The sequence below is a fragment of the Salvelinus fontinalis genome, chromosome 10 (assembly GCF_029448725.1).
Source record: "Salvelinus fontinalis isolate EN_2023a chromosome 10, ASM2944872v1, whole genome shotgun sequence".
Lineage (NCBI taxonomy): Eukaryota > Metazoa > Chordata > Actinopteri > Salmoniformes > Salmonidae > Salvelinus > Salvelinus fontinalis.
In genome coordinates, this window is record NC_074674.1 from 42,061,706 (window position 1) to 42,082,938 (window position 21,233).

Genomic DNA, 21,233 nt, shown 5'->3' on the forward strand with positions numbered 1-21,233 from the left:
AGCAAACTAGAATGCTATTTGGCCCTAAACAGAGAGTACACAGTGGCAGAATACCTGACCACTGTGACTGACCCAAACTTAAGAAATACTTTTGACTATGTACAGACTCAGTGAGTATTGCTATGGAGACAGGCGGTCATAGGCAGACCTCTGTGGCCCGTTGCGATGAGAACAGGGCGACCAGTGGAGCACAAACAACATTGTAAATACCAGCTATATTTATCTGTTTATTTATTTTCCCCTTTCATACTTCAACTATTTGCACATTTTAACAACACTTTACACAGCCAATTATAAAAGACTTAAAATGTCTTTATTCTTTCAACACTTTTGTGAGTGTAATGTTCACTAATGTTTCCCTTGTTAATTTCCCTTTTGTTAATTGTCTATTCCTCTTTGCTTGGGTAATGTAAACACACGTTTCCATGCCAATAAAGCCCTTTGAATTGAGAGATGTAAACATACACTACATACAATATACAAAAGATTGCGCTTGAGGATCGACATCCAAGCTGAGATACACTATATATACAAGCGTATGTCGACAAACCTTCAAATGAGTGGATTAGGCTTTTTTTATACAATAGATGGATTCATTATGGCCAGACTATAAATATACAATATATGGATTCATTATGGTCAAAGATATATTTCCCTTGGTTCAAAACCTAATCCACCAGACACTTTCTTCTTTAGCCTGGGGTTGTCATTCACAACCCTACCCAGTTCAACAGGTGAGGTGAATGTGTGTGTGTGTGTGTGTTTCCAGCGTTCTCAGTTCCACCAGGGATTATAAGACAAGGAAACTATTTCATTATGGAGCTAAAGGGATGTACGGTATTAAATGTAAAATCACATTTTGTTTGTCACATGCTTCGTAAAACAATAGGTGTAGACTAACAGTGAAATGCGAGTCATTTTCCAACAATTTTTTTATTTAACCTTTAACTAGGTAAGTCAGTTAAGAACAAATTCTTATTTACAATGACGCCCTAGGAACAGTGGGTTAACTGTCTTGTTCAGGGGCAGATTTTTACCTTGTCAGCTCGGGGATTCGATCTAGCAACCTTTCGGTTACTAGTCCAACGCTCTAACCACTAGGCTACCTGTCTCTAACCACTAGGCTACCTGCTCTAACCACTAGGCTACCTGCTCTAACCACTAGGCTACCTGTCTCTAACCACTAGGCTACCTGTCTCTAACCACTAGGCTACCTGTCTCTAACCACTAGGCTACCTGCTCCAACCACTAGGCTATCTGTCTCTAACCACTAGGCTGCCTGTCTCTAACCACTAGGCTACCTGCTCTAACCACTAGGCTACCTGCTCTAACCACTAGGCTGCCTGCTCGAACCACTAGGCTACCTGTCTCTAACCACTAGGCTACCTGTCTCTAACCACTAGGCTACCTGCTCCAACCACTAGGCTATCTGTCTCTAACCACTAGGCTGCCTGTCTCTAACCACTAGGCTACCTGCAGAGAGAAAGATAATCTACACACTAATGCTGCTTCCATTCTCGTTCACGACGGTCAGTCAGTTACAGAAGGTGTGTGTGGAGTGGCTAACTTCAGCACAACAGGTTTCTACGGTTACATTTACACAACGTAATACATGTTGTCATAGAGACAGTTCCAAGTCTCCTGCCCATCGGTCCACGTTAGAATAAAATGTTTACAAACAAAAGTGTCACTTAGCAACAGGATTTCAAGTTCAATCAGTATGTACGAACTCAGACAGACATTCTCTCTCTATCTATTATAACCTCGCTGGTATTAGTGTTTTCACAAAGTATTCAGACCCCTTGACTTTAGTCCACATTTTGTTGTGTAACAGCCACAATTCAAAAAAAGGATTAAATATATATATATTTTCACCCATCTACAAACAATACCTCATAATGACAAAGTAAAAATGTTTTTAGAAATGTTTGCATATTTATTTTAGAATATAGAAATATCTCATTTACATAAGTATTCAATACATGTTAGAGTCACCTTTGGCAGTGATTACAGCTGTGAGTCTTTCTGGGTAAGTCTCTAAGAGCTGTGAGTCTCTTTCTGGGTCAGTCTCTAAGAGCTGTGAGTCTCTTTCTGGGTCAGTCTCTAAGAGCTGTGAGTCTTTCTGGGTCAGTCTCTAAGAGCTGTGAGTCTTTCTGGGTCAGTCTCTAAGAGCTGTGAGTCTCTTTCTGGGTCAGTCTCTAAGAGCTGTGAGTCTCTTTCTGGGTCAGTCTCTAAGAGCTGCGAGTCTCTTTCTGGGTCAGTCTCTAAGAGCTGTGAGTCTCGTTCGGGGTCAGTCTCTAAGAGCTGTGAGTCTCGTTCGGGGTCAGTCTCTAAGAGCTGCGAGTCTCTTTCTGGGTCAGTCTCTAAGAGCTGTGAGTCTCTTTCTGGGTCAGTCTCTAAGAGCTGCGAGTCTCTTTCTGGGTCAGTCTCTAAGAGCTGCGAGTCTCTTTCTGGGTCAGTCTCTAAGAGCTGCGAGTCTCGTTCTGGGTCAGTCTCTAAGAGCTGCGAGTCTCGTTCTGGGTCAGTCTAAGAGCTGTGAGTCTCTTTCTGGGTGAGTCTCTAAGAGCTTTGCACACCTGGATTGTACAACATTTACCCATTACACTTTTAAAAATTCTTCAAACTCTGTCAAATTGGTTGCTGATAATTGCTTGACGACCATTTAAGTCTCGCCAGAGATTTAAGCCGATTTAAGTCAAAACTGTAACTCAGGAACATTCAATATCTTCTTGGTCAGCAACTCCAGTGTAGATTTGGCCTTGTGTTTTAGGTTATTGTCCTGCTGAAAGATGAATTCATCTCCCAGTGTTTGGTGGAAAGCAGACTGAACCAGGTTTTTCTCTAGAATATTGTCTGTGCTTAGCTCCATTCCATTCCATGGTGGCAGTGTTACTTTAGTGCCTTGTTGCAAACAGGATACACGTTTTGGAATATTTTTATTCTGTACAGGCTTCCTTCTTTTCACTCTGTCATTCAGGTTAGTATTGTGGAGTAACTACAATGTTGTTGATCCATCCTCAGTGTTCTCTCATCACAGCCATTAAACTCTGTAACTGTTTTAAAGTCATCATTGGCCTCATGATGAAATCCCTGAGCTGTTTCCTTCCTCTCCGGCAACTGAGTTAGGAATGACACCTGTATCTTCGTAGTGACTGGGTGTATTGATTCACCATCCAAAGTGTAATTAATAACACCATGCTGAAAGGGATATTGAATGTCTGCTTTTTCATTTCTACCCATCTACCAAAAGGTTCCCTTCTTTGCGAGGCATTGGAAAACCTCCCTGGTCTCTGTGGTTGAATCTGTGTTTGAAATTCACTGCTCGACTGAGGGGCATTGGAGATAATTGTATGTGTGGGGTACAGAGATGAGGTAGTCAAAAATCCTGTTAAACACTATTATTACACACAGAGTGAGTCCATGCAACTTATTATGTGACTTGTTAAACACATTTTTACTCCTGAACTTATTTAGGCTTGTCATAACAAAGAGGTGTATTACTTAGTGACTCAAGACATCTCAGATTTTACATTTTTAATTAGATTGTAAAAATGTCTAAAAACATAACTCCACTTTGACATGATGGGGTAGTGTGTGTGTGTAGAGGCCAGTGGCACAAAATCTACTTTTAATCCATTTTAAATTCAGGCTGTAACAAAACTACATTTGGAAAAAGTCAAGGAGTGTGAATACTTTCTGAAGGCTCTGTACACACACACACACACACACACACACACACACACAGTGACATCAAACTAAACCGTTTTCAAATGTACCCTAATAGTCTCACAATGAATTTAAAATAATCCCAGCAAATGGCTCAACATCAGTTACTTAAAAATAAAATCTACAAACACACAGTAGAGTGCCAAGAGAATCACAGCGCCCTCCTTTGTGACATCACAGGGGTTAAAACACAGGAGCTTCACAGAGCAGGGAGAAGTTTCCCCTGCCTAGATCTGTACCCAGGGGAAGCTGATCCTAGATCTGTACCCAGGGGAAGCTGATCCTAGATCTGTACCCAGGGGAAACTGATCCTAGATCTGTACCCAGGGGAAACTGATCCTAGATCTGTACCTAGAGGAAACTGATCCTAGATCTGTACCCAGGGGAAGCTGATCCTAGATCTGTACCCAGGGGAAGCTGATCCTAGATCTGTACCCAGGGGAAGCTGATCCTAGATCTGTACCCAGGGGAAACTGATCCTAGATCTGTACCCAGGGGAAGCTGATCCTAGATCTGTACCTAGAGGAAACTGATCCTAGATATGTACCCAGGGGAAACTGATCCTAGATCTGTACCCAGGGGAAACTGATCCTAGATCTGTACCTAGAGGAAACTGATCCTAGATCTGTACCTAGAGGAAACTGATCCTAGATCTGTACCCAGGGGAAGCTGATCCTAGATCTGTACCCAGGGGAAGCTGATCCTAGATCTGTACCCAGGGGAAGCTGATCCTAGATCTGTACCCAGGGGAAACTGATCCTAGATCTGTACCCAGGGGAAGCTGATCCTAGATCTGTACCTAGAGGAAACTGATCCTAGATATGTACCCAGGGGAAGCTGATCCTAGATCTGTACCCAGGGGAAACTGATCCTAGATCTGTACCCAGGGGAAACTGATCCTAGATCTGTACCTAGAGGAAACTGATCCTAGATATGTACCCAGGGGAAGCTGATCCTAGATCTGTACCCAGGGGAAGCTGATCCTAGATCTGTACCCAGGGGAAGCTGATCCTAGATCTGTACCCAGGGGAAGCTGATCCTAGATCTGTACCCAGGGGAAACTGATCCTAGATCTGTACCCAGGGAAAGCTGATCCTAGATCTGTACCTAGAGGAAACTGATCCTAGATATGTACCCAGGGGAAGCTGATCCTAGATCTGTACCCAGGGGAAACTGATCCTAGATCTGTACCCGGGGGAAACTGATCCTAGATCTGTACCCAGGGGAAACTGATACTAGATCTGTACCCAGGGGAAACTGATACTAGATCTGTAGCTAGGGGAAACTGATCCTATATCTGTACCTAGGGGAAACTGATCCTAGATCTGTACCCAGGGGAAACTGATCCTAGATCTGTACCTAGAGGAAACTGATCCTAGATCTGTAGCTAGGGGAAACTGATCCTAGATCTGTAGCTAGGGGAAACTGATCCTAGATCTGTACCTAGGGGAAACTTCATCACTGAGCATGGTCCGCACACGTCAACCTTTGACCTTACAGCACAGCCTGGTCAACCGAATAGCCTGAGTATAATACACACATAAATAACATTTGTGTCCTGCACTCACTAATGGGATGAGGTAAACACTGACTGGAACGTTTATTAGGTCCACCACCGACGTTCACAAAGACGGTTCGCTCCTTCCTGAGTCACGTGACCGTGGTGTGCTGTATAAAAGCAGGCAGACAGGCATTCAAGTTACTGTTCGATTGAACGTTAGAATGGACAGAAAACGATTAACCTAAGCGACCCTTTGAGCGTGGTATGATCGTCGGGCCGTCCGCTTTACCGGGCTTTTCATGCACGACAGTGTCCAGGGTTTTTCCCCCGAAAAACGTCTCGACAAATACCCAGTCAGCGGCAGTCCTGTGGGTGAAAACAGCTCGTCCGAGGACAAGAATCGTGCAAGCGAACAAGCGGTCCACATAACGGGTAAATAACGACGCAGTACAACCGTGGTGTGCAGAACTAGACCTCAACCCAGATATAACATCAGATAGATGTACATAATCTCCACCCGGCACAGCCAGAAGAGGACTGGCCACCCCTCATAGCCTGGTTCCTCTCTAGGTTTCTTCCTAGGTTTTGGCCTTTCTAGGGAGTTTTTCCTAGCCACCGTGCTTCTTCAACTGCATTCTAGCTGTTTGGGGTTTTAGGCTGGGTTTCTGTACAGCACTTCGAGATATTAGCTGATGTACGAAGGGCTATATAAATAACTGTGATTTCATTTGATTTATAAAAATAAAATAAACTTGATTGAACCCAACGGAGCATCTGTAGGATGAGATGGAATAGGCTTGTTCGCAGCCTGAATGTGTCGCCGTCCCATCCGCAGCAACAGCGTGATGCCATCATGTCAGAATGCCCCCGACATCCCTGTGGAACGTCTCCGACACCTTGTAGAACGCCCCGGAGAATTCAGGATGTTCTGGATGCAAAGTGGGGGCGGGGAGGTCTGACCCAGTACTAGATGGGCGTACCTAATAAACTGTCCAGTGAGAGAGTGTGTGTGTGTGTATACCGGTATTAATCCATATGGAACACGTATGCTTTAGTTGTCTGGCTACTCAGACTCATCGTCTGGGTCTGACTCCCTCTCCGACAAGTTCTAGAATGGAAAAACACTCTAATTGTACTGATAGGTCCAGAAACCGATGGACCGGCGCCAGAACACACGCGGGTAAAGTGGCGTTTTGAAAACGTGTCATTGGCTTTGATACTCTGATTGGTTAAAAAAAAACAATCCAAGTAGCTTGATTACATTTTGTCAGCACAAACTACTTCAATGATGACAGTCTCAGACTGAAGTATGTTGAGCACATAGAGCAAGAGGGAGAATTCAGTTTGAGTCTTCAAGGAAATGTTTCACCTGGTATCCTGGTCATCTAAACACAATGTTTCACCTGGTATCCTGGTCATCTAAACACAATGTTTCACCTGGTATCCTGGTCATCTAAACACAATGTTTCACCTGGTATCCTGGTCATCTAAACACAATGTTTCACCTGGTATCCTGGTCATCTAAACACATTGTTTCACCTGGTATCCTGGTCATCTAAACATAATGTTTCACCTGGTATCCTGGTCATCTAAACATAATGTTTCACCTGGTATCCTGGCCATCATAACGTTTCACCTGGTATCCTGGTCATCTAAACACAATGTTTCACCTGGTATCCTGGTCATCTAAACACAATGTTTCACCTGGTATCCTGGTCATCTAAACATAACGTTTCACCTGGTATCCTGGCCATCATAATGTTTCACCTGGTATCCTGGTCATCTAAACAATGTTTCACCTGGTATCCTGGTCATCTAAACACAATGTTTCACCTGGTATCCTGGTCATCTAAACAATGTTTCACCTGGTATCCTGGTCATCTAAACATAACGTTTCACCTGGTATCCTGGTCATCTAAACAATGTTTCACCTGGTATCCTGGTCATCTAAACACAATGTTTCACCTGGTATCCTGGTCATCTAAACACAATGTTTCACCTGGTATCCTGGCCATCATAACGTTTCACCTGGTATCCTGGTCATCTAAACATAACGTTTCACCTGGTATCCTGGCCATCATAATGTTTCACCTGGTATCCTGGTCATCTAAACAATGTTTCACCTGGTATCCTGGTCATCTAAACATAACGTTTCACCTGGTATCCTGGTCATCTAAACACAATGTTTCACCTGGTATCCTGGTCATCTAAACACAATGTTTCACCTGGTATCCTGGTCATCTAAACACAATGTTTCACCTGGTATCCTGTTTATCTAAACACAATGTTTCACCTGGTATCCTGGTCATCTAAACACAATGCTTCACCTGGTATCCTGGTCATCTAAACACAATGCATAATGTTCATCACATGAAGCGTTTAACATCTAGTATAGTCCTGATGAGTCAGCATGACTGGAGTAGCCATTGTTAAATACAATACCCAGACTAACGGCACCCTAGTCCCTATATAGTGGACTATATAGGGAATAGTGGACTATATAATAATAGTGGACTATATAATAATAGGGTACTATATAATAGTGGACTATATAGGGAATAGTGGACTATATAATAATAGTGGACTATATAGGGAATAGTGGACTATATAATAATAGTAGACTATATAGGGAATAGTGGACTATATAGGGAATAGTGGACTATATAGGGAATAGGGTACTATTTGAAACACAGCACCAGTTATAAAATCATAAACCATTGTCACTCTGTTTACAATGACACAGATAGAGCATCAGATAGATCTACAGTCAAATAGATCTACAGTCAGACAGATAGAACATCAGATAGATCTACAGTCAGACAGATAGAACATCAGATAGATCTACAGTCAAATAGATCTACAGTCAGACAGATATAACATCAGATAGATGTACAGTCAAATAGATCTACAGTCAGACAGGTAGAACATCAGATAGATCTACAGTCAGACAGATAGAACCTCAGATAGATCTACAGTCAAATAGATCTACAGTCAGATAGATAGAACATCAGATAGATCTACAGTCAGATAGATCTACAGTCAGACAGATAGAACATCAGACAGATAGAACATCAGATAGATCTACAGTCAGATAGATAGAACATCAGATAGATAGAACATCAGATAGATAGAACATCAGATAGATCTACAGTCAGACAGATAGAACATCAGATAGATCTACAGTCAGACAGATAGAACATCAGATAGATCTACAGTCAGACAGATAGAACATCAGATAGATCTACAGTCAGACAGATAGAACATCAGACAGATAGAACATCAGATAGATCTACAGTCAAATAGATCTACAGTCAGACAGATATAACATCAGCTAGATGTACAGTCAAATAAATCTACAGTCAGACAGATAGAACATCAGATAGATCTACAGTCAGACAGATAGAACATCAGATAGATCTACAGTCAGACAGATAGAACATCAGATAGATCTACAGTCAAATAGATCTCCAGTCAGACAGATAGAACATCAAATAGATCTACAGTCAGACAGATAGAACATCAGATAGATCTACAGTCAAATAGATCTCCAGTCAGACAGATAGAACATCAGATAGATGTACAGTCAAATAGATATACAGTCAGACAGGTAGAACATCAGATAGATCTACAGTCAGACAGATAGAACATCAGATAGATGTACAGTCAAATAGATCTACAGTCAGACAGATAGAACATCAGATAGATCTACAGTCAGACAGATAGAACATCAGATAGATCTACAGTCAGACAGATAGAACATCAGATAGATCTACAGTCAAATAGATCTACAGTCAGACAAATAGAACATCAGATAGATCTACAGTCAGACAGATAGAACATCAGATAGATCTACAGTCAAATAGATCTACAGTCAGACAGATAGAACATCAGATAGATCTACAGTCAGACAGACAGAAAATCAGATAGATCTACAGTCAGACAGATAGAACATCAGATAGATCTACAGTCAGACAGATAGAACATCAGATAGATCTACAGTCAAATAGATCTAGAGTCAGACAGATAGAACATCAGATAGATCTACAGTCAAATAGATCTACAGTCAGACAGATAGAACATCAGATAGATCTACAGTCAGACAGATAGAACATCAGATAGATCTACAGTCAAATAGATCTACAGTCAGACAGATAGAACATCAGATAGATCTACAGTCAAATAGATCTACAGTCAGACAGGTAGAACATCAGATAGATCTACAGTCAGACAGACAGAAAATCAGATAGATCTACAGTCAGACAGATAGAACATCAGATAGATCTACAGTCAGACAGATAGAACATCAGATAGATCTACAGTCAGACAGATAGAACATCAGATAGATCTACAGTCAGATAGATCTACAGTGAGACAGATAGCACATCAGACAGATAGAACATCAGATAGATCTAGTCAGACGTCGTCTTGACAGAAAGAGAGATGAAGCTAAAATAGACCTTTCCTCTCTCTGTGAGGAAGTTTGTCTCAGTCACGATCCTCTGGAAGGGGTAAATCATTGTCCACCCTGTTTACAGTGACAACAAAGCTTTCAATAAACCCTTTTCAATTCAATTCTTTGTCTGTTGTGTAATTGGTCCTCAAATCTTAGAAGGCGTTCTACTTCATTTACATTTACATTTAAGTCATTTAGCAGACGCTCTTATCCAGAGCGACTTACAAATTGGTTCCTCTTTCTCTACTTCTCTTAGAAGGCTTTCTACTTCCTCTTTCTCTACTTCTCTTAGAAGGCTTTCTACTTCCTCTTTCTCTACTTCTCTTAGAAGGCTTTCTCTACTTCCTCTTATTTCAGTTCATATTGACGGAGTGTGAAAGTTGAAACAAAAGAAGTCTCTTTTCTCGATCAACAGTCTTGGCAAGTTGTAGTGAGTACAGGGATACAAGTTAACCCCAAGTCCACACCGACTGAGTGCGAGAGCGGGTGTGTGCGCATGTGTTTTGCATGCTTGTGTGTGTGTGTGTATTTTGTGAGTAAGTGAGAGAGCGAGAGAGAGAGAGAATGTTCCGGTCACTGCCAGCCCAGCTGGGATGGGTGTAAGCCAGGCTGGAACGGGTTACCAGGTCCAGGGGGGTAGGTGGTATAACCCTCCAATACAGACGCAGAGTGGGCCTGGAACACAGAACGGAGAGAGAGAGAGAGAGATTGTAGGTACAATAAAATCATCATGCAAAATGTGCATTTCTGTGTGTGTATGTTTTTTTTTTTGCGTGTGTGTGTGTGTGTGTGCGCGTGTGTGCGTGTGTGTGTCTTGTGTGTCTTGTGTGTGATTCTGAATGTGTGAGTCCGTGCGTGTGTGTACCTGTAGCAGGGCTGACTGCATGGCAGGGTTGTGTAGTTGGCTGGGGGAGGGGGAGAAGCCTGGCATGCCGGGGAAAGACAATAGTCCAGGAAACGCAGCGCCACCTGGAGGCTGGAGGCCACTAGACAGCCTGGAGAGAGAGAGAGAGAGAAGGGGGGGAGAGAGAGACACAGAGAGAGAGAGAGAGAGAGAGAGAGAGAGAGAAGGGGGGGAGAGAGAGACACAGAGAGAGAGAGAGAGACACAGAGACACACAGAGACAGAGAGACAGATAGAGACAGACAGATCGATAGAGAGAGACAGAGACAGATAGAGGCAGAGAGAGAGAGAGAGAGAGACACAGAGAAACACAGAGACAGAGAGAGACACAGAGAGGCAGAGAGACAGAGAGACAGAGAGAGAGACATAGATAGAGACATAGAGAGAGAGAGAGAGACATAGAGAGAGAGAGAGACAGAGACAGAGAGAGACAGAGAGAGAAAGAGAGAGAGAGAGAGGGGGGAGAGAGAGACAGAGAGAGAGAGAGAGAGAGAGAGAGAGAGAGAGAGAGAGAGAGAGAGAGACATAGCGAGAGAGAGACAGACAGAGACACAGACAGACAGAGACAGAGAGAGACAGAGAGACAGACAGAGAGACAGACATATAGGACTGTTAGGAATGCCAATCAGCAGTGGAAACAGTAACAAAGGACATTCCCTTACACTGTGTTTCCAAACATTGGAGTAAAACAAGCTGACATGTTGGCTTCTGATGAGGGGTAGGACAGTTGAACTAAGCTCATGAGGCATTTAAAATAGGTTCTGATGGGGGGGTAGGACAGTTGAACTAAGCTCATGAGGCATTTAAAATAGGTTCTGGTGGTGGTGGTGGGGGGGGGGGGGGGGGTAGGACAGTTGAACTAAGCACATGAGGCATTTAAAATAGGTTCTGATGGGGGGGAGGGGTAGGACAGTTGAACTAAGCTCATGAGGCATTTAAAATAGGTTCTGATGGGGGGGGGGGTAGGACAGTTGAACTAAGCTCATGAGGCATTTAAAATAGGTTCTGATGGGGGGGGGGGTAGGACAGTTGAACTAAGCTCATGAGGCATTTAAAATAGGTTCTGATGGGGGGGTAGGACAGTTGAACTGAGCTCATGAGGCATTTAAAATAGGTTCTGATGGGGGGGGGGGGGGGGGGGGGTAGGACAGTTGAACTAAGCTCATGAGGCATTTAAAATAGGTTCTGATGAGGGTAGGACAGTTGAACTAAGCTCATGAGGCATTTAAAATAGGTTCTGATGGGGGGGGGGGGGGTAGGACAGTTGAACTAAGCTCATGAGGCATTTAAAATAGGTTCTGATGGGGGGGTAGGACAGTTGAACTAAGCTCATGAGGCATTTAAAATAGGTTCTGATGGGGGGGGGTAGGACAGTTGAACTAAGCTCATGAGGGATTTAAAATAGGTTCTGATGGGGGGGGGGTAGGACAGTTGAACTAAGCTCATGAGGCATTTAAAATAGGTTCTGATGGGGGGGTAGGACAGTTGAACTAAGCTCATGAGGCATTTAAAATAGGTTCTGATGGGGGGGGGGTAGGACAGTTGAACTAAGCTCATGAGGGATTTAAAATAGGTTCTGATGGGGGGGGGGGGGGGGGGGGTAGGACAGTTGAACTAAGCTCATGAGGCATTTAAAATAGGTTCTGATGGGGGGGGGGGGTAGGACAGTTGAACTAAGATCATGAGGCATTTAAAATAGGTTCTGATGGGGGGGGGGTAGGACAGTTGAACTAAGCTCATGAGGCATTTAAAATAGGTTCTGATGGGGGGGGGGGGGGGTAGGACAGTTGAACTAAGCTCATGAGGCATTTAAAATAGGTTCTGATGGGGGGGTAGGACAGTTGAACTAAGCTCATGAGGCATTTAAAATAGGTTCTGATGGGGGGGGGGGTAGGACAGTTGAACTAAGCTCATGAGGCATTTAAAATAGGTTCTGATGGGGGGGGGGGGGTAGGACAGTTGAACTAAGCTCATGAGGCATTTAAAATAGGTTCTGATGGGGGGGGGGTAGGACAGTTGAACTAAGCTCATGAGGCATTTAAAATAGGTTCTGATGGGGGGGGTAGGACAGTTGAACTAAGCTCATGAGGCATTTAAAATAGGTTCTGATGGGGGGGGGGGGGGGGGGGGGGGTAGGACAGTTGAACTAAGCTCATGAGGCATTTAAAATAGGTTCTGATGGGGGGGGGGGGTAGGACAGTTGAACTAAGCTCATGAGGCATTTAAAATAGGTTCTGATGGGGGGGGGGTAGGACAGTTGAACTAAGCTCATTAGGCATTTAAAATAGGTTCTGATGGGGGGGGGGGGGGGTAGGACAGTTGAACTAAGCTCATGAGGCATTTAAAAGTTTGATTCTTCAAAAGTCAATGGGTAGACTACACATACCATTCATTTACAAGTCCAAAAATGGATGAAGCAACTGCTTGAATTCAGTCAATTTCCAGTCAACTGAAATTTTACTTGAACAAGACAATGAGACGTTCAACTCTTTGAATTGTCAGAGTCCAGCTCACTGAGTCGAAACGGAATTGACTCCAATCCTTCTCGTGGGTAGGCCTCGAAGCATCTTCTCCTTTGCCAAGGTCGACTCAACTCATACAATAACCTTTACCCGCCGTCTTAACAGTAGAAATGTACAAAGAGGGCGAGGCCAGCGCCAGCTAGACTTTGGCCTGCGCTAGATAACATTATATGGCTGTCATAATTCACCGTGACGACAGCACCCTTATACCCCCCGACTCACGCCTCCAATACAGAAGCTCGCCGCCATTGGACTCTAGAGCAGTGGAAACACATGGTCTGGAGTGATGAATCACGCTTTACCATCTGGCAGTCCGACAGATTAATTTAGGTTTGGCGGATGCCAGGAGAACACTACCTGCCCCAATGCATAATGCCAACTGTAAAGTTTGGTGGAGGAGGAATAATGGTCTGGGGCTGTTTTTCATGGTTCAGGCCCCTTAGTTCCAGTGAAGGGAAATATTAACGCTACAGCATACAATGATATTCTAGATGATTCTGTGCTTCCAACTCTGTGGCAACAGTTTGGGGAAGGCCCTTTCCTGTTTCAGCATGACAATGCCCCCGTGCAACAAAGAGAGGTCCATACAGAAATGGTTTGTTGAGATCGATGTGGAAGAACTTGACTACACAGAGCCCTGACCTCAACCCCATCGAAGACCTTTGGGATGAATTGGAACGCCGACTGTGAGCCAGGCCTAATCGCCCAACATCAGTGCCCGACCTCACTAATGCTCTTGTGGCTGAATGGAAGCAAGTCCCCACAGCAATGTTCCAACATCTAGTGGAAAGCCTTCCCAGAAGAGTGGAGGCTGTTATAGCAGCAATGTTCCAACATCTAGTGGAAAGCCTTCCCAGAAGAGTGGAGGCTGTTATAGCAGCAATGTTCCAACATCTAGTGGAAAGCCTTCCCAGAAGAGTGGAGACTGTTATAGCAGCAATGTTCCAACATCTAATGGAAAGCCTTCCCAGTAGAGTGGAGGCTGTTATAGCAGCAATGTTCCAACATCTAGTGGAAAGTCTTCCCAGAAGAGTGGAGGCTGTTATAACAGCAATGTTCCAACATCTAGTGGAAAGCCTTCCCAGAAGAGTGGAGGCTGTTATAGCAGCAATGTTCCAACATCTAGTGGAAAGCCTTCCCAGAAGAGTGGAGGCTGTTATAACAGCAATGTTCCAACATCTAGTGGAAAACCTTCCCAGAAGAGTGGAGGCTGTTATAGCAGCAATGTTCCAACATCTAGTGGAAAACCTTCCCAGAAGAGTGGAGGCTGTTATAGCAGCAAAGGGGGGAACCAACTCCATATTAATGTCCATGATTTTGGAATGAGATCTTTGACGTCTCCACATGAAATATAGACTACATGGTCGAATGTAAGTTAAACTATGAAATAAAATAAATTGGACCTAAACGAGAACCAAATACTGTTTTAGCTGGCCTTTTAGCTGGCCTTGCTGCTGTTCTGCCTGCGGTTATGGAACCGCCACCTGTCCCAGACCTGTTGTTTTTCAACTCTTAATGATCGGCTATGAAAAGCCAACTGAATATTATTCATGATTATTATTTGACCATGCTTGTCACTTATGAACATTTTTGAACATCTTGGCATAGTTCTGTTATAATCTCCACCCGGCACAGCCAGAAGAGGACTGGCCACCCCTCATAGCCTGGTTCCTCTCTAGGTTTCTTCCTAGGTTTTGGCCTTTCTAGGGAGTTTTTCCTAGCCACCGTGCTTCTACACCTGCATTCTAGCTGTTTGGGGTTTTAGGCTGGGTCTCTGTACAGCACTTCGAGACATTAGCTGATGTACGAAGGGCTATATAAAATAAACTTGATTGATTGATTCATCAAGCTGTCACACTACAGAAACAGGAGAGAGACTAGCGTCCTGTCCAGGGGGTGTCCTGGTACCTCAAGCTGTCTCACTACAGTAACAGGAGATAGACTAGTGTCCTGTCCAGGGGGTGTCCTGGTACATCAAGCTGTCTCACTACAGAAACAGGAGATAGACTAGTGTCCTGTCCAGGGGGTGTCCTGTACATCAAGCTGTCTCACTACAGAAACAGGAGATAGACTAGTGTCCTGTACATCAAGCTGTCTCACTACAGAAACAGGAGATAGACTAGTGTCCTGTACATCAAGCTGCCTCACTACAGAAACAGGAGAGAGTCTTGTGTCCTGTACATCAAGCTGTCTCACTACAGTAACAGGAGAGAGACTAGTGTCCTGTACATCAAGCTGTCTCACTACAGTAACAGGAGATAGACTAGTGTCCTATACATCAAGCTGTCTCACTACAGAAACAGGAGAGAGACTAGTGTCCTGTCCAGGGGGTGTCCTGTACATCAAGCTGTCTCACTACAGAAACAGGAGATAGACTAGTGTCCTGTCCAGGGGGTGTCCTGGTACATCAAGCTGTCTCACTACAGAAACAGGAGATAGACTAGTGTCCTGTACATCAAGCTGTCTCACTACAGAAACAGGAGATAGACTAGTGTCCTGGTACATCAAGCTGTCTCACTACAGAAACAGGAGATAGACTAGTGTCCTGTACATCAAGCTGTCTCACTACAGAAACAGGAGATAGACTAGTGTCCTGTCCAAGGGGTGTCCTGGTACATCAAGCTGTCTCACTACAGTAACAGGAGATAGACTAGTGTCCTGTACATCAAGCTGTCTCACTACAGAAACAGGAGATAGACTAGTGTCCTGTCCAAGGGGTGTCCTGGTACATCAAGCTGTCTCACTACAGAAACAGGAGATAGACTAGTGTCCTGTCCAGGGGGTGTCCTGGTACATCAAGCTGTCTCACTACAGAAACAGGAGATAGACTAGTGTCCTGTCCAGGGGGTGTCCTGGTACATCAAGCTGTCTCACTACAGTAACAGGAGATAGACTAGTGTCCTGTCCAGGGTGTGTCCTGGTACATCAAGCTGTCTCACTACAGAAACAGGAGATAGACTAGTGTCCTGTCCAGGGGGTGTCCTGTACATCAAGCTGTCTCACTACAGTAACAGGAGATAGACTAGTGTCCTGTCCAGGGGGTGGACTGTACATCAAGCTGTCTCTACAGAAACAGGAGATAGGCTAGTGTCCTGTCCAGGAGGTGTCCTGGTACATCAAGCTGTCTCACTACAGAAACAGGATATAGACTAGTGTCCTGTACATCAAGCTGTCTCACTACAGAAACAGGAGAGAGACTAGTGTCCTGTCCAGGGGGTGGACTGTACATCTAGCTGTCTCTCAACAGTAACAGGAGATAGACTAGTGTCCTGTACATCAAGCTGTCTCACTATAGAAACAGGAGAGAGACTAGTGTCCTGTCCAGGGGGTGTCCTGTACATCAAGCTGTCTCACTACAGAAACAGGAGATAGACTAGTGTCCTGTCCAGGGGGTGTCCTGGTACTGGTACAAATGCTTGTAATTTATGAACATTTTGAAAATCTTGGCTCTCTCTAATTTTCTCCTTCTCTCTTTCTTTCTCTCGGAGGACCTGAGCCCTGGGACCATATGTCGGGACTGCCGGGCGTGGTGGCTCCTTGCTGTCCCCAGTCCGCCTGGCCTTGCTGCTGTTCTGCCTGCGGTTATGGAACCGCCACCTGTCCCAGACCTGTTGTTTTTCAACTCTTAATGATCGGCTATGAAAAGCCAACTGAATATTATTCATGATTATTATTTGACCATGCTTGTCACTTATGAACATTTTTGAACATCTTGGCATAGTTCTGTTATAATCTCCACCCGGCACAGCCAGAAGAGGACTGGCCACCCCTCATAGCCTGGTTCCTCTCTAGGTTTCTTCCTAGGTTTTGGCCTTTCTAGGGAGTTTTTCCTAGCCACCGTGCTTCTACACCTGCATTCTAGCTGTTTGGGGTTTTAGGCTGGGTCTCTGTACAGCACTTCGAGACATTAGCTGATGTACGAAGGGCTATATAAAATAAACTTGATTGATTGATTCATCAAGCTGTCACACTACAGAAACAGGAGAGAGACTAGCGTCCTGTCCAGGGGGTGTCCTGGTACCTCAAGCTGTCTCACTACAGTAACAGGAGATAGACTAGTGTCCTGTCCAGGGGGTGTCCTGGTACATCAAGCTGTCTCACTACAGAAACAGGAGATAGACTAGTGTCCTGTCCAGGGGGTGTCCTGTACATCAAGCTGTCTCACTACAGAAACAGGAGATAGACTAGTGTCCTGTACATCAAGCTGTCTCACTACAGAAACAGGAGATAGACTAGTGTCCTGTACATCAAGCTGCCTCACTACAGAAACAGGAGAGAGTCTTGTGTCCTGTACATCAAGCTGTCTCACTACAGTAACAGGAGAGAGACTAGTGTCCTGTACATCAAGCTGTCTCACTACAGTAACAGGAGATAGACTAGTGTCCTATACATCAAGCTGTCTCACTACAGAAACAGGAGAGAGACTAGTGTCCTGTCCAGGGGGTGTCCTGTACATCAAGCTGTCTCACTACAGAAACAGGAGATAGACTAGTGTCCTGTCCAGGGGGTGTCCTGGTACATCAAGCTGTCTCACTACAGAAACAGGAGATAGCCTAGTGTCCTGTACATCAAGCTGTCTCACTACAGTAACAGGAGAGAGACTAGTGTCCTGTACATCAAGCTGTCTCACTACAGAAACAGGAGAGAGACTAGTGTCCTGTACATCAAGCTGTCTCACTACAGAAACAGGAGATAGACTAGTGTCCTGTACATCAAGCTGTCTCAATACAGAAACAGGAGAGAGACTAGTGTCCTGTACATCAAGCTGTCTCACTACAGAAACAGGAGAGAGACTAGTGTCCTGTACATCAAGCTGTCTCACTACAGTAACAGGAGATAGACTAGTGTCCTATACATCAAGCTGTCTCACTACAGAAACAGGAGATAGACTAGTGTCCTGTACATCAAGCTGTCTCACTACAGAAACAGGAGAGAGACTAGTGTCCTGTACATCAAGCTGTCTCACTACAGAAACAGGAGATAGACTAGTGTCCTGTACATCAAGCTGTCTCACTACAGAAACAGGAGAGAGACTAGTGTCCTGTACATCAAGCTGTCTCACTACAGAAACAGGAGATTGACTAGTGTCCTGGTACATCAAGCTGTCTCACTACAGAAACAGGAGAGAGACTAGTGTCCTGTACATCAAGCTGTCTCACTACAGAAACAGGAGATAGACTAGTGTCCTGTCGGTGGACTTCGGCCACCGTTATACTAATGACCTGGTACAACACCTGAAGGAAAATCTACCTGTTATAAAACAGAGGACTTCGGCCACCGTTATACTAATGACGTGGTACAACACCTGAAGGAAAATCTACCTGTGACAAGTAGTAGATATGACTTGGAACCTGTATATCAGCTGCGTGAGGACCAAATGGCACCCTTCTTCCTTTATAGTGTACTACTTATGAACAGGTCACATGGGTATAGTAGTGGACTATACAGCCAATAGGGGGCAAGTTGTGACACAGCCTGTTATAGTCTGAATAATTGTGCCACAGATACAGTCCTATAGACTGACCCATCTACTGATACAGTCCTATAGACTGACCCATCTACTGATACAGTTCTCTAGACTGACCCATCTACTGATACGGTACTATAGACTGACCCATCTACTGATACAGTCCTATAGACTGACCCATCTACTGATACAGTACTATAGACTGACCCATCTACTGATACAGTACTATAGACTGACCCATCTACTGATACAGTACTATAGACTGACCCATCTACTGATACAGTACTATAGACTGACCCATCTACTGATACAGTACTATAGACTGACCCGTCTACTGATACAGTACTATAGACTGACCCATCTACTGATACAGTACTATAGACTGACCCATCTACTGATACAGTCCTATAGACTGACCCATCTACTGATACAGTCCTATAGACTGACCCATCTACTGATACAGTACTATAGACTGACCCATGTACTATAGACTGACCCATCTACTGATACAGTCCTATAGACTGACCCATCTACTGATACAGTACCATAGACTGACCCATCTACTGATACAGTACTATAGACTGACCCATCTACTGATACAGTACTATAGACTGACCCATGTACTATAGACTGACCCATCTACTGATACAGTCCTATAGACTGACCCATCTACTGATACAGTACTATAGACTGACCCATCTACTGATACAGTCCTCTAGACTGACCCATCTACTGATACAGTCCTATAGACTGACCCATCTGCTGATACAGTACTATAGACTGACCCATCTACTGCTACAGTACTATAGACTGACCCATCTACTGATACAGTACTATAGACTGACCCATCTACTGATACAGTACTATAGACTGACCCATCTACTGATACAGTACTATAGACTGACCCATCTACTGATACAGTACTGTAGACTGACCCATCTACTGATACAGTACTATAGACTGACCCATCTACTGATACAGTACTATAGACTGACCCATCTACTGATACAGTACTATAGACTGACCCATCTACGGACACAGTACTATAGACTGACCCATCTACTGATACAGTACTATAGACTGACCCATCTACTGATACAGTACTATAGACTGACCCATCTACTGATACAGTACTATAGACTGACCCATGTACTATAGACTGACCCATCTACTGATACAGTACTATAGACTGACCCATCTACTGATACAGTCCTATAGACTGACCCATCTACTGATACAGTACTATAGACTGACCCATCTATTGATACAGTACTATAGACTGACCCATCTACTGATACAGTACTATAGACTGACCCATCTACTGATACAGTACTATAGACTGACCCATCTACTGATACAGTACTATAGACTGACCCATGTACTATAGACTGACCCATCTACTGATACAGTACTATAGACTGACCCATCTACTGATACAGTACTATAGACTGACCCATGTACTATAGACTGACCCATCTACTGATACAGTACTATAGACTGACCCATCTACTGATACAGTCCTATAGACTGACCCATCTACTGATACAGTCCTCTAGACTGACCCATCTACTGATACAGTTCTCTAGACTGACCCATAAACTGATACAGTACTATAGACTGACCCATCTACTGATACAGTCCTATAGACTGACCCATCTACTGATACAGTCCTATAGACTGACCCATCTACTGATACAGTACTATAGACTGACCCATCTACTCATACAGTACTATAGACTGACCCATCTGCTGATACAGTCCTCTAGACTGACCCATCTGCTGATACAGTACTATAGACTGACCCATCTACTGATACAGTACTATAGACTGACCCATCTACTGATACAGTACTATAGACTGACCCATCTACTGATACAGTACTATAGACTGACCCATCTACTGATACAGTCCTCTAGACTGACCCATCTACTGATACAGTACTATAGACTGACCCATCTACTGATACAGTACTATAGACTGACCCATCTACTGATACAGTCCTATAGACTGACCCATCTACTGCTACAGTACTATAGACTGACCCATCTACTGATACAGTTCTCTAGACTGACCCACCTACTGATACAGTACTATAGACTGACCCATCTACTGATACAGTCCTATAGACTGACCCATCTACTGATACAGTCCTATAGACTGACCCATCTGCTGATACAGTACTATAGACTGACCCATCTACTATAGACTGACCCATCTGCTGATACAGTACTATAGACTGACCCATCTACTATAGACTGACCCATCTACTGATACAGTCCTCTAGACTGACCCATCTACTGATACAGTACTATAGACTGACCCATGTACTATAGACTGACCCATCTGCTGATACAGTACTATAGACTGACCCACCTACTGATACAGTACTATAGACTGACCCATCTACTGATACAGTCCTATAGACTGACCCATGTACTGATACAGTCCTATAGACTGACCCATCTACTGATACAGTACTATAGACTGACCCATCTACTGATACAGTCCTCTAGACTGACCCATCTACTGATACAGTACAATAGACTGACCCATGTACTATAGACTGACCCATCTGCTGATACAGTACTATAGACTGACCCATCTACTGATACAGTACTATAGACTGACCCATCTACTGATACAGTCCTATAGACTGACCCA

General features: G+C 44.1%; 1 protein-coding gene across 12 annotated transcripts in view; it reads right to left on the reverse strand.

Moving 5' to 3' along the window:
- Positions 1-914: 914 nt before the first annotated feature.
- Positions 915-21,233, reverse strand: part of proser1 (proline and serine rich 1) — a 47,353-nt gene continuing 27,034 nt past the window's right edge. For 2 of the 12 annotated variants that reach the window (XM_055936831.1, XM_055936829.1), the window contains 2 exons: positions 10,546-10,675; positions 915-10,355 (listed from right to left, as the gene is read on the reverse strand). In XM_055936831.1, coding sequence (XP_055792806.1) covers positions 10,254-10,355; positions 10,546-10,675 — 232 coding nt within the window. In that variant the 3' untranslated portion in view covers positions 915-10,253. The remainder of the gene's footprint in view (positions 10,356-10,545; positions 10,676-21,233) is intronic. The other 10 variants (XR_008761137.1, XR_008761136.1, XR_008761133.1 and 7 more) reach the window with 10 other exon arrangements.